Source organism: Hyperolius riggenbachi, chromosome 4 (assembly GCF_040937935.1).
Source record: "Hyperolius riggenbachi isolate aHypRig1 chromosome 4, aHypRig1.pri, whole genome shotgun sequence".
Lineage (NCBI taxonomy): Eukaryota > Metazoa > Chordata > Amphibia > Anura > Hyperoliidae > Hyperolius > Hyperolius riggenbachi.
In genome coordinates, this window is record NC_090649.1 from 282,109,583 (window position 1) to 282,124,520 (window position 14,938).

The following is a 14,938-nucleotide window of genomic DNA, read 5'->3' on the forward strand; positions in this document are numbered from 1 at the left end:
CCACCAATTAGGGCAGCGGGGGATTTGAAACTCACCTTCAATCTCTGCTTCCCACGTCGCATCTACATGGCAACAGGACATCACATGATGTGACATCATACCTTGCCAGTGTGTAACATGTTGGCGCGTAACGACGTCACGTCATGTGACATCCTGTAACCATGGAGACGCGACACGGGAAGCGGTGATTGAGTTTCAAATCCCCCGCTCGCAACGCTGCAGGGAGGAGGATCTGACCACCTGTCGGCGGACTGTGTAACAGCTCAGGGCCGTAGTGGGCTATGTGGAGAGTTATGTTCCCTGTAAAACCAGGAAAGCAATGAAGGGGAAAAGTCGCATTGCACTTTATGGCTATCATTCATAAAGCATTCCCGCATGCAGTAATGCTGATAACAGCTGACTTTACCGAGCACTTAGCAAAATGTCAATTCATAAAAGCTGTTACCGCATGAAAAGCTGCCATTCCCGAGCAGTGAGGTAAATTACCACCTTATGCGGTGATTAAAGTAGATCCGAGATGAACTTTTACTCATTGCATAATTGTGTTCCTTTCCTATTGTTTATAGGGCATTCCTCAAGCCAAATACTTTTTTTGTTTTTGTTTTAATACTCTAATTCCCTATAAACTAAATAAACCACACCCACAGGTTTTCTCAACACATGTCAGTAAATGTCAATTCATAAAGATTAGAGCAGGGACTGAGAATACCGCTTGCTTTGAAGATGCAATAAGGGCTCGTTTCCACTTGTGCGGGTGGGCGGGATCGCAGGCGAATCCCATCAGCCGTACCATGCACGGCTATGGGAATCAAATTCTGCGGGGGGTTCTGGCCGAATCGGTACCGCAAGCAATTCGGCCGGCGGCGGCGTTATAACCTATGGCAGAGTTTCCCCGCGTGATTTGCCTGCGGGGAAACTCTGCGGATTTGCGGCAGAAACCGCGATAGTGGAAACGGGCCCTATAAGGAACCTTGAGCTATGCAGCGCTTTTCAAAACGCTAGCGCTTTGAAAAGTGCTTGGCTAATGTATTTGAATGGGATGGATCACACCATAGAGACGTGATTTTTTTTACCAAACGCAGGTCCTGCAGCATTTCTGAGGCGATTCAGCCTCAATGTAAGTATAGGAAAGTGGAAAATCCAGGGCTGTGGAGTCGGAGTCGAGGAGTCGGAGCAATTTTGGGGAGTCGGAGTTGGAGTCGGAGTCGTGGTTTCATAAACTGAGGAGTCAGAGTCAGGAGTCGGATGATTTTTTTACAAAATCTTCAGCCCTGTTAAGTATTAGACTAAGGAGTACTGGGAAAATCGCTGTAAAAAGCGCTAGAACTGAGCGATTTTCCAAGCTTTTTTTTTTTTTCGGCAAGAACTAAACTGACTGACGGTTGGGGACCGGAGGATCGGTTTGTCCAGGCGCGGGCACAGGGTGGCTGCAAGGGGCCAGTAGAAGCCCCAGGTAAGTGAAAATCTTGTTGCTTTAGTTTAGGTTCTCTTCAAGGTCACACACATAAAAAGTAAATACTTGCGCTGCACTGAGTTCCCTGTACTTTTACACACAGGAGTCTGCATTGCTCCAGCGGCACTGGATTCTGAGCGCCTCTGGCAGTCAGTGACATGACTATGCTCTCTGGGTTGTGGAAGGTGTCAGTGTTGTACAAATAAATATAGAAGAAAAATAATAACCATCCTATAATAAAATGCAAGTGTCCCTGCGTCCATCCGTGTGTCAGTGCTTTTTAGCACTGCGCATGTGCAGGGACAGACGCAGAGACAGTGCCAAGAGCGGGGGAGGAAGGGGCGGCATGTGCACATGTCCTGCGTGTGGGCGTGTGTGACGCGCAAGCTTCAGGCGCACACACGTCTCACGTGCGCGCGACGGGCAGGCGCACGCGTCACATGCGCGCACACGGCAAAGTAAAGACAGACCTAGCACGTTTTTACACAGGCTAGCAGTGTTGCCAACTCATCCCTTTAATTACTGACACATCTAAGTTATACAGGTCCGGGGCTGTTTGCACATAATCGGTGCCTTAACTGCATCTACCTAGCCACAAAATCTGTGTAATTCATATGTGCCAGTAATTAAAGGGATAAGTGGGCAACACTGGGCTAAGGACTTTACTACTTTGCTTTACTAGTCTAATATAAAATACTTGCGATCAGATAACATGACATTACTGCACTTCCAGCACACAGTCTTCCTTTCAACCATTACAGAGTACAGTCAGGCAGATCTCATTCAATCCCAGGCAATCACATGAGTAGTGGTCACATGGCTCTGTGACGTCACGAAGGTCCTGTAGCTCTCTGGGATGTAGTATTTACCATGGGGGCTGGATGGACATGGTTGCCAGTGAAGTTGTGGTCGCTGGCTGCCTGGTGAGGACGGGGCACACGCTGCTCACCTGGGGCGTAACTCTGGTGCTCTTCCTGCACCCCACTGGCAAGTATATGACAGGCCTGCCAATTCCAGGGACAGTGCACTGAGCAGCTGCATAGAGAATTGTGCTGGGGCTGCATGGAGTTGTTAAAAATGGCTCTGAAGTTATTACTCCACTGAATTAAAGAAGTAAATCCACTTTTGTTTAGAGTTCTTCCGTTTAGCTATTATGACTAATGGCAACTGGATCAGTATGCCTACTATTTTTTTTGTGCCAGTCCACTGTGTTCTATTCAGATGGGGCATCGAAGCCTGCTGCCAGTCCCAGATTTGCAAAAAACATCCCTCTAATAATCAACTGACTGACAGCCTGATGTACAGGACACCTGAACTGAGGGATATTGAGCCTGACCTACTTATTTTGTGTTAAAGGATACCAGCGCCGAAATAAAGTAGAGAAATGGGGGGGGGGGGGGGGGGGGGAGAGAAGGCATATACTGTGACCTACCCTAATGCCTACCGCTCCTCACGTTCTCCTTTATGTCCCCTGTAGCCAGATGTCCCCCCTGTAGCCAGTAGCCTAGTACACAAGTGATTCCCCCCCCCCCCTTTTTCTGCCCACCAACAGAGCTTTCTGTTGGTGGGCTCCAATTGCTCCCAGAATAGTTGTTTTCTTTTTGTAATTTTTTTTTTTAAATAAATAAACCTATTATTTATTTTTCTAATACTCCCTCCCTCCCCCGCTAGCCAATGACAGCTTTCTGCTGTCATAGGCTTCAGCCTAACTAAGACAGCGAATCACTCCTGTGTGTTTCAGTGGGACAGCTGTGTCACACGGCTATCCCCTGTACATCGCTGCCATAGATCGCAGCACTGTACTATGTAAATAGACAGCGGTTTCACCGTCATATGGCCCATACTCACGGGCTACAATTGTCGCCCGTGAGTATGCGGCGTTGCACGGGCGCGCACCCCGAACTGTCGGCCTGTCGCTGATGTTGCCAGGTGATTGAACTGCTCAATCGCCTGGCAACAGTCGCTGCCGCAACTCCGCCGCAACTGTCTTTAGTCCGCGTGAGTACGCAGACTAGCGACAGCAACATACATAAAGGAATACGGAGCTTCCGGCGGGGGGAGGAGGAATGTCGGCGACAGCTTCCGTCGCACCGCTGGTCCCTCTTCCGCGTGTGTATGCAGAGGGACCTGGCGAGGAGCTGCCGCCGGCCTGTCGCGCACACGCTCACGTGTGCTGGTGACAGGCCAAAAAGTTGCCCGTGAGTATGGGCCATAACAGTCTCCTAGCAGCGATCGCCGCTTGGAGGCCAATGACGGAGCAGAGCTGTCATTTAAGCGGGGATGCGGGCACATCGGAGCGCACAATCCCCTGCAATCTCCATCCTAAAGACTTCACGCCAATTGGCGTGGAGTGGTTCTGGGGTTGCTGCCACATTCACGCCAATCGGCGTGGAGCGATCGGCAAGAAGTTAAAATATACCCTGAACAGGCATGCAGATGCTGATCAGATGTTTCTGATGGAAGTCTGACTAGATTAGCTACATGCTTGTTTCAGGTGTTTGTTTCAGACATTACTGCAGCCAAAGAGATCAGCAGGACTGCCAGGCAACTGATATCGTTTAAAAGGAAATAAATATTGCAGCCTCCATATCCCTCTCAGTTTAGGTGTTTGTAAGCCTAGTACACACTTTCAATTATGATTATCACTGACTAATTTTACCATCTCCATGTACAGTAGTATGAGAGTTTACCTACACAATCTGCTCATAGTATTCAGTATTATTATTATTAATTGTATTTATAAAGCACCAACAGTGCTGGACAATAAATAGTAATACATACATTGCAACAAGGGGTGACAGACAGAGAGGTAGCAAACGGTTATACAACATAGCAGAATGTTATACAGGTAGTCCCAGGTTAACGAGATAGGGACTGTAGGTTCGTTCTTAACCTGAATCTGTTCTTAAAGCGGAACTGTAGATTCCTATTAAACACAGTGTTTCACTTACCTGGGGCTTCCCCAAGCCCCCAGCAGCCGTCCTGTCCCGCGCCGCTCCTCAACGATCCTCCGTTCGCCCGCCGCCAGCTACTTTCGGTTTCGCCACCGGGCCACTGCGCCTGAGCGGCTCTGGCCACGCGTATCCTTTCTTCGCGTTCCCCACTATTGCAGAGGGGAATGCGAAGAAAGGATACGCTTGGCCAGAGCCGCGCTGGCATCGACTTACAAGTCGAGGTACGGGACCGAGCGGCGGCGGAGGAACGGAGACTCATTGAGGAGCGGGACAGGACAGCTGCTGGGGGCTTGGGGAAGCCCCAGGTAAGTGAAACACTGTGTTTATTTTATATCTACAGTTCCGCTTTAAGTCGGAACATTGTGCCATCTCTGTCCCCTGTACCTCCTCTGTGCCCCCGTGTCTCCAGTGTCCCCCTCTGTGTCACCTTTGCCCTTTGTTTATATAAGTTTAAAAGCCATTTTTTCTTTGATTTTTTTTAAAATCTATGTTCTCAAACACTACAAGTCCCATTTGCAAAACAATTTTTTGACTTGTTCCCATGGAAACAGAATACATGCCGTTCGTATCGGCGGGTAATTCGTAAGTCGGGCGTTTGTAAGTCGGGACTACCTGTACATGTAATCAGGGTATAAAATGCGTTTTACAGAGACCTGGCAAAACAAGTCCGAGTTAGGGCCCATTCACACTAGAGCGTTTTGCTGCGATTTTGGCAAAACGCTCAAACGCTAGCGCTTTTTAAAAGCGCTAGTGTAATGAAACCCTATGGGCCCGTTCTTACTTGGGCGAAATTGCAGCAAAACGGGCAGAAACACAAACGCGTCGCCTGCACCATTTTCAGGCGATTTCCCGGCAATCGCGTTTCAGTGCTATAGAAGCGCTAAACGTGATTGCGGCAAAATCTCCGCAGTGTTCAGTGATTTTTCTGTGTGAAATCCAGGGCTGTGGAGTCGGTCCAAAAATCCACCGACTCCGACTCCTCAGTTTAGGATTCCACCGACTCCGACTCCTCGACTCCGACTCCTCTAATTTGCATATTACAATTTTGTTGATTAAAAGTATGTAACATTAAATTCGTCTCTTAACTGCCAACGCTTAGGAATTTTACAAGACAACTGAAGTGAGAAGGATATGTAGACTACTATATTTATTCCCTTTAGACTAAAACTAGTCCTTGGTAAGAGTACTTGTAAAAGGTACAAACCGGAACAAAGAACATCTGTCAGGCCCTAGGCAATGTAAGTGTGGGTACATGTAAGAATGATGTGCAGGTACTCTGCATGGAAATGAGGAGATTGTAAACAGACAACACCTCTGTGATCAATGTGCACAGCATTCTCAGTGGATTCCCTGCAGCTCTGTGGGGAGTGCATATGTAGAGTATAGTACTACTGTGTAACAAAGTAAACCTGAGACAGATGAAATTAAAGTTTTATACATACCTGGGGCTTCCTCCAGCCGCCTTCAGGATAATCAGTCCTTCGTTGTCCTCCTCCACCACCTGGATCTTCTGCTATGAGTCCAGGTACTTGAGCCAGTCGGGCGTAGTGCGCATGCACACACTCCGCCGCCAGGAGCATACTACACCTGTGCAGCACTATTGCGCAGGTGCAGAATGTTCCTGGCTGTGGGAGCAGCATGCGGCCAGACAGCGCTGACTGGCTGAATTACCAGGACTCATAGCAGAAGATCCGGGTGGTGGAGGACAGCGAGGGACTGATTAGCCTGAAGGGGGCTGGAGGAAGCCCCAGGTATGTATACAACTTTACTTTTCATCCGTCTCAGTTACCCTTTAATTTGTAGTCACCAAACCAAATTTTAACAACATATCAAATTATTTGATTTCATCAGCAAAGAGAGTGCGTACATTTGCATAAATCAGCATCAATGCAGAATTATTTCCATCTCATTGACCATCTCTATTAGTGACACAGCTACACATCAGGCTTTATTCTTACAGCATAGATGTTATTTAGTATATATAAGAGATTCCTGTGTACACATCATATATACAGTCACAATCAGATATGTATATCTGACCTTAAAAATACGGGAACTGCTTTATTGAAGCAGCACAAGTAACTCATTTTGATTGGTTTATTTCATTTTTGTGGACTAAGCACAGCTATTACTGTATATATACATTATTTTCAATGACTATTATCTGAGAAATAGAACATTTTATCATATTTTCTATTTTAATTACAGTTACAAATTCATTAGGAGTCGGAGTCGGTGCATTTTTTCCCGACTCCGACTCCAGGCACCCAAAATTGCCCGACTCCACGACTCCGACTCCACGACTCCGACTCCACAGCCCTGGTGAAATCGCAGAAAAATCACTCCTGCAAAAAATCGCCAGCGTTTTGCAATTCTAAGTGTGAATGGGGCCTTAGTCCATGAGAAGGGTGTCATTGCTGGGGTAGTAAAATTAGCCTCCCTGGCGGTAAGCCCGACACAGTATCGGGCTAGCCACCGCAGGGGATCGCATGGCCCCGGGAGGATTTTTTTAAATAAAATTTGTTCAATAGTCTTCAGCTAGCACTTGGCTAGCTACCTGGGCCCCCCAAGTGCCTACGCTCTCCCCCCGATCCCCGCCACAATACATGCCCCCCAGGGATCCCGCGATGGCGCAGCCTCCCGATCAGCTCCAGGCTTCACTATGGGGAGGATTGGGACTGTGCATGACGTCGATGACGCCATGTCTGATCGTCGCCACAGCGACAACTAAAGCTAAATGGGAAGCTGCGGCTCTCGCGGGATTGCGGCTGGGTAAATATTACCAGCAGTGATCGGGGATCAGATAGGTGTTGTGGCACTTGGGGGCCACAGGTAGCTAGCCTAGTGCTAGCTACAACTATTACAACAAGTTTTATTCTAAAAATCCCTCCCGCGGACGCAGCCTCATAAACTGCGTACCGCCAGGGAGGTTAAGAAGGACACACTAAGGGGGAGGGAAACCCTGCCAAAGGCTTACAATCTAAAGGGTGGGGGTAGGACTGTGAAAAAGGTGGTTGACTGAGAGAGTGAGGCCTCCTTTCCACGAACTGTTGACCTGTGTGCTCAGCAAGCAGTTACCAGGCAGAAGTAAGCAGTTATCATGCAGCAACAAGCAGTTACTAGGCAGCAGTGAGCAGTTGAGAGAGTTTGAGAGGCATTTCACTGCCTATCAGCGGTCCGTGGAAAGGAGGCCTTAGAGTGGTAGATGTGGGGTAGGCCATTTTAAAGGATACCCGAAGTGACATGGGACATGATGAGATAGAAATGTGTATGTACAGTACCTAGCACACAAATACCTATGCTGTTTTCCTTTGTTTCTTTCTCTGCCTGAAAGAGTTAAATATCAGGTATGTAAGTGGCTGACTCAGTCCTGACTCAGACAGGATGTGACTACAGTGTGACCCTCACTGATGAGAAATTCAAACTATAAAACATTTTACTAGCAGAAAATGGTTTCTGAGAGCAAGAAAGAGATAAAAAGTGAAATTTCTTATCATTGGGGGTCACACTGTAGTCACTTCCTGTCTGAGTCATGACTGAGTCAGCCACTTACATACCTGATATTTAACTCTTTCAGGCAGAGAAAGAAAAAAAGGAGCACAGCATAGTTATTTGTGTGCTAGGCATTGTACATATCCATGTCTATCTCATCATGTCACATGTCACTTTGGGTATCCTTTAAGAAATGTGTTTTGAGAGCTTGCTTGAATGTGTAGGCTCTCAAATTACATGTAGGTGGTAAAATTGGCCAGTGATTGGCCATTCATAAGTGTGTTTCAGGCTAGATTCACAGTGGGACGTTGCGTTTTGATGCCACGTTAAAGTCGCACCGCAAGCATACAACGCAACGCGCCCAAAAAGTGGCAACGCAGCGTTACCGTCGCATACAGCAGATACAGTAAAAAATACAGGCAATGAAAAGTATGCATCCAAGTCATTACTGAGCATGTGCAAACAGTCCAACGCAGCTAATAACGTGTATAACGCACTGCATGCAGTACTTTTACTTAACGTGCAGCGTTAGACACCAACGCAACGTGTGCACTGTGAACGGGGCATTGATTTTTCATTGCAGTGAGTTATTCTGCGTTAAATGCTGTTTTAACGCGCGACTTTAACGTCCCACTGTGAACTTAGCCTCAGGTTTTAGCCCTGTGCAAAGTTCTGGTTCCGGTCCTGCTAATACTTGTAATTTTACATAAAAAGCTATATTTGAATTTGAAAATGATAGTACATGTTTTGTTACCTCATAACTTTGCCTAAGAAAACTATATAAAAACTAAGGCCCATCTGTGGTTTTTTTTTTTGGGGGGGGGGGGGATTGATCAAGCTGTCAGGGCACTCACGGCTCAAGGGAACTTTCTCACGGCTTTAACTCCAATAGTGGGCTCTATTCACAAAACCATGTGCGGTAACTCTTTATTTTTTAGGTGAAAAATTACCTCCAGTGTAAATTACTGATTTTTTTTGAGTATTCACAAAAAAATTACCAAGTGTGATAAATGTTTGATAAAAGTGTGATTAAACAGGTGATAAAACAGTCAGTAATCCGTATGGAAAAAAAGCTTTTTTTTGACCACTGTAGGGCAGCCCATATGCTTGCCACCCATTACACAGAGACGACCCAGGAAAGCCTGTCACATTTACAGTGGGACCTCAACTCTTGCGCAGGACAGAAGGAAGACATATAGAAATGCACCCTGTATTTATATAATTTAGCCTGTCTAATTCCCCCTCATCTGTGAATAATCACAACTGTAATTTGAGCTCTCAGCTGTGTCAGCTGGCTGCCTCAGCAGAGCAGATAATGTGTAAACACAGGATGTTAACTCTATGTCTGCTTCCATGAAAGCAGGTAGTACACACTGGAGATTTTTTTGTTGGATTTGTATCAGCTGTAACAATTTTTTTCTTTAAAGGTTATTATGCTGTTGCTTATCTTTTAGTCTACTTACACACTGAGACGTTGCGTTTTAGGGGACGTTATGGTCGCATAACGTGCCCCTAACGCAACGCATGGTGGTGTTGAAGTTGGACGTCAGATTGAGCTGCGTTATGCAGCTCTCAAAGCAGCCGCTCCAGGTTAATGATAGGAAGTTCAGATCTTTTTAAGGATTCGGATCATTTGAATCGGATAATTGAAAAGATCCGGATCTTTGAACCGAATCATTTGAATCGTTTTACTAGGGAAGCAGACTGGGTGAAATGACTAGCAGGACAGGACTTTCCCTGCACTGTACATTCTGTATGTTCCTGTTTCTTCCAGACAGACATCCACTGTGAACCGAATCTTTCATTGTGATGATCCGGATGATTCGACTCACAAAAGAGATCCGGATCAAATGAACGATTCGTTCATGATCCGGACAACACTACAGTCCTACCAAGAGTCTCTGCAGTGCAGTGAATATTAATTAGCCATGTGGCTGGCCATGGAGGAGGAGGGGAGACCTCCTCCACCATTACTGAGCATGTGCAAGCAGTCTAACGCTGCTTAGCCCAGTATAACGTACAGCATGCAGCACTTTGTTTAAACGTGCTGCGTTACTATCTAAAGCAACTTGTGCACTGTGAACAGCACAATTGATTTTACAGTGCTGTGAGTTAGGCTGTGTTACTGGCTACTGTAACGTGGGACTTTAACGTCCCACTGTGAAACCAGCCTTAGAGCAGAGAAGAATTTCCTCCTCGGCATCTATAAAATCATCTAAAAGACTGTACGAAGTCTGAAAGTGCGCCTTGAGATTAGACACACTAGTCTTTTCTGCCTCCTATGTAAAATTGACATAAACTCGAGCAAACAAAGCTCAAAAGGCTCCATCCTGAAGGCCAAAAGCAGAGAAGTGAAAATTATCACCTATCATTTGTAGGCGATAAAAAATCCTTAATTAACACCAACTATTCAATTGAGAATCTCAAACTGGAGATAAATTTTGAGGTAATTACCACACTTTTACATCACTTTTACCGCAAGAGGTAATTTAGGGAGAAAAAAAATTGTGAATTTCAAAATGGAGATATTTTGGTTGATATTTATAACTACCTAAATTCATGCGGTAACTCATTGTGAATAGAGCCCATTGTATTCAATGTCTGCTGATATCTGATAGAATGTGAAGTGGCACATGGTCGTGTTAGGTAAATGATCAATATCAGTTAATGCTGATGCTTTATTTTCAATATGATCTCTAAAAGTCAATCGTAGCGAGATCAATTGGATCCTGGGTGTAAAGCTACATACCATTAGTGTTGCCCATTAGGATTGAACTTCATTTTCTGGGAAGTACTGTGGGGAAAAAGCACTGTAAAGACATGTCATCCTGCTATATCAGAGTGATGTGTCCTGTTGTTATGAGGGAAGGAAGGAGGATGCCGCAGGGCACGATGGAGTGGCTTCCATCATCTGAGGTAAATAGGTGGACAGTACCCTTGAGGGTCGCTGTAGTTTAAAAATCCTGTGCAGATGTATTAGGGTTGAGTCTTGGTTGAGTTTAGTATAGCATGTGTACGAGCCTTAAAGGGAACCTTAACTGAGAGGGATATGGATGTTTCCTTTTAAACAATACCAGTTGCTTGTCAGTCCTGCTGATATCTTTGGCTGCAATAGTGGTTGAATCACACACCTGAAACAAGCATGCAGCTAATCCAGTCTGACTTCAGTCAGAGCACCTGATCTGCATGCCTGTTCAGGGGCTGTAGCTAAAAGTATTAGAGACACAGGATCAGCAGGAGAGTCAGGCAACTGGTATTATTGTAGAAGGAAAAATCCATATCCTTCTCAGTTTAGGTATCCTTTAACAGGACCCTAAGCAGTAAGAAAAAAAGGAAATCCGGATTTGCCTGGGGCTTCCTCAAGCCCCCCGTAGCCCACGGGGTCCCCCGGCGTCCTCTTGGTTCCTTTCTGTGGTCCTGCTGGCGGGTCTGGTAATCTGGCTTCTTCGGCTGAAGTCGCGTGTCATTACTCCGGTTGCCGTAAGAGTCCTGCGCATGCGTCACTTCCTGCTTGGCCAAATGTCAGACAAGGATTACTGCGTACTAACACGGTAATCCGTGAAGGCCTGTTTTTGGCGGTCGGCGTGCTGCACCGCCATTCTACAGCGTGAAGCAGGCCTCAGCCTAATCGGTCCCTTGCCGTCCTTCTCCGATGCTAGAAACCTCGTTCACGCTGCAAGTTGGGGCGTACTGTAATGCGCGGCCAGGCGACTGGACTGCGCCTGCGCTGACTGCCCGCTTAGCTGGAGATCCAGGAGGCGGAGGAGGGCGGCAAGGGATTAATACACCTGGGGCTTCTTCCAGCCCTCTAAAATGTTATTGTTCTCCACTCAGGTACACTTTAAGCTTTGTACACACATACAAGGCATGTCGCCTGGCAGGGACCGGGATTCAAACCCTTGGGTGACAGTGCAGGGCTGACACTGTACGCCTCACTAGTCTGCAGTTCTGTTGCTATGCGGGGGGCATCCAAGTGGCACCACATGGAGGTGCAGTGAACCCTGCTCTTGGCTGACACTTGGCCAAATTGATCTGCCAGGTTGATTATTGCCTAAGGTATCGGGGCCACTGTACCCATGCTAGATTCTCGGCAAAGGCTGTCCTTATTGTCTACCTCGGCAGAGTTTCATCTGGCTTGCCTACAAGGCTTTAGAAAGCAAGTAAAACATTTTAACAACTTTGTACTGCAAATACTGTAGACTCCTGTCCATGTCATGGTATAGCATAAAATGTTTTTACGTACCGTATGAAAGTTTTTGTGATGTCGAGCATATGGCAATATTTACAATGGTTAATTCTATAATTTCATCAGCACAGCCAAAAGTTAAAATGTGATAAATAGCATAATGATTTATTGAATAATTGCAATACCGGTATTCTACATTTACACTGCGCTCGGTCCCATTGTTTCCCGTCTCCATGTTTCATCGTCTAACCGCGGCGCTACCGTGTCTCCTGCAGGGGTCAAATCACAACGCATTTGCCGAAAAATGAGAAGCACCACCAAAAGATTCACAAAGCACAACGCATTTGCTGAAAAACAGGAAGCGCCACCAAAAGTTGGCAAATGGTTTTACCAAATACATTTGAGCGAGACGCCAGGCTGCTGGTTCAGACGTCCATCTGAACCAGCAGCCCGGTGTCTCTTTCAAATGCATTTGCTAAAAGCATTTGCAAACTTTTGGTGGCGCTTCCTGTTTTTCGGCAAATGCGTTGTGCTTTGTGAATTGAGCCTATTGTCTTCATGAGAGACCTTGTAGCAGCTCTGGGGCAGGGAGTGTAATGTCTCTTCCATTGACTGATGAAGCATATTTTCCAGTTATTGGGGCAACCACCACCTGGAAGTTATTCATTAGAGTCTGCTGAGGTGTGCTGGTGCTCAGGCTTGGAAGCATATTGTGTTGTGATTTTTTTCAATGTAATGCTAAAAGTTATGCCATTTATCATCTTTAATTCTCCCTATCTAATTTGGTTGATCCACAGGTGTGCCTAAATGTAAATAATAGTAATACTATTTTTAAGGGCCCTTTCACACTGTGCAGGTTGTGTTGCGATACCATTGCAATGCTGCTAGAAAAGTCACACCGCACGTTAAAGACATGCGGTGCGACTGTACAGTGAAGCAGACAGTACAATGAAAGTATTCATCTTTGCCACTGTAAATGCGTATTACCTTGTTAATGCACAGTATGCTGTGCTTTGCTCCGTGGTAACCTACCGCATCTTACACAATGTGAAAGCTCCATAGGAATGCTATTGCATTACGATACTATTTTCCATTGCAACTCAATGCAACAGACACAGTGTTAAAGGGCCCTTTATGTTAAAACTCTTTTTCTGTGTATAGGTTTTGAACATAGAGGCAATCATATTCTATTCCTTTGTCTGTAGTCACTAATTATGACCAACAAGAAAGCTGCTGCCTTTCCTATTTTTGATCATGTGTTTTTTTTGTTTTGTTTTGTTTTTTTAAATCTTGGCTCACAACAGGATATAGAAAATGGGGATGGTAAGGAGATTGCTCGTGGATAATAATGGATGCAGTTTGAAAAGCCTGACAATCTTGATTCAGGTGAAACCTAATGCTTAGTGATTGGTTTAGGGCTCTTTCACATTAGGGCAGATTTTCTGCGTTTCAACGCAAAGGATAAAGTTTGCGTTACCCAAGGTGAAATGAAAGTCCATAGACTTTCATTTTAGCTTTCACATATAACGCAGCCTTTTTGTGCGTTGCGTTCCACTGCACCCAGGCGCAGTTTTTTGGCCAACGCTAGCTTTATGCGTTACAATGTTAGTCAATGTAAAACGCACACTATGCGCGTTTTTAATCCGTTAACGCAGGCAATCAGTCCCAGAATGCAACAGAGGAACAATGTAGAAAGTTGACAACTAAAAGAAAAAAAATTACCTGCGTTTTTCTATGTGCAGTAACGCATTGAAAACGGATTAAAAACGCACACTCACTGCAGTGCAACGCATAGCAAAACGCAGTAAAAGGCATACAACAAAACGTATGCTTTGAGCGTTCTCCAACTCAAGCTCTGATGTGAAAGAGCCCTTAGGAAACCATATTTAGCAGCTCCGATAGGCCTATAAATCCCATGCACTGCCTTTGTGAAGCCGTGCTAGTGCACAGCCCCCTGCTCTAACAGTGCACTGCTTTAGTGACCTATGGAGTGACTGGCCTATGCAGGCCTTTACTCCTGTTATATTCCATTCGTCTAATTTGTGCTGTGTGTCTCTTTCAGATGTTTATCACCACAACAACACATGGATTTATCAGCTCATCTTCGTGGTGATGGACCTGTGCTCTGTGCTGCTGTATTTTGCAGTGTCGCTCATGGATCCAGGTTATGTGATCTCTGATTGTGAAGAGAAGGTTGTTATTTAAATCCTATTTCCAGAACTGTAGCTTCCTAATCAAAGATAACCCCAAAAGGCTTTAAAGTCCATCTAAACTGTATTTGATGCACATAGCAGAGCTGCAGCATTGGGTAAAGCCGCGTACACACATTAGATGAAACTCGGCCAAGGCTGCCGAAATGCCTCTGCCAAGAATCTAGATTGTGTAAAGTGGCCCCTGACAGATTGATACAGCCAAGTGCATTGTTATCGCCACTCACTCCGCCCGCCACATGCGCTGCTCCCTTGCCACAGCCCGGTGCAAACGGTATCATTATTTTCTGTTACCTTGATACAGCTAAGGTTTCCTGGTCTGAGAAGAATTTCAGCCGTTTACTGAAATAATCGAGAAGAGAGCAGGCTGATTTTGCAAGTAGGTCTACGACCGAACATAGGTCTCTGCCAAGAACTAAGTCGCCAGTATCCAGCACCAGCAAAGTTTGCCTGGTGTTGGATATATGTGCTTGTCAGTTGCTTAAGCAACTGGACGAAAAAGCACAAACTTCCCCTGTACAGCTTAAAATACTAACCGAGTGTCCAGCGCCATTTTCTAACCTTTCTGTCGAATGTAGTGGGTTTCCAGCATCCTCTGTGCACGGCTCTTGGTGTTTTACCAGACCCGTGTTGAGTCACATAA

The 14,938-nt window shown here is 45.8% G+C and overlaps 1 protein-coding gene across 2 annotated transcripts in view; it reads left to right on the forward strand.

The window, feature by feature from the left end:
* The first annotated feature begins 2,306 nt into the window (after nucleotides 1-2,306).
* The window catches only part of ZDHHC12 (zinc finger DHHC-type palmitoyltransferase 12), a 37,482-nt gene continuing 24,850 nt past the window's right edge, over nucleotides 2,307-14,938 (forward strand). Inside the window, exons 1-2 of one of the 2 annotated variants that reach the window (XM_068231339.1) lie at nucleotides 2,307-2,440; nucleotides 14,148-14,278. In XM_068231339.1, the coding sequence (XP_068087440.1) occupies nucleotides 2,335-2,440; nucleotides 14,148-14,278 (237 nt within the window). In that variant the 5' untranslated portion in view covers nucleotides 2,307-2,334. Of the gene's footprint in view, nucleotides 2,441-13,386; nucleotides 13,472-14,147; nucleotides 14,279-14,938 lie in introns of those variants that run through there. The other variant, XM_068231340.1, reaches the window with a different exon arrangement.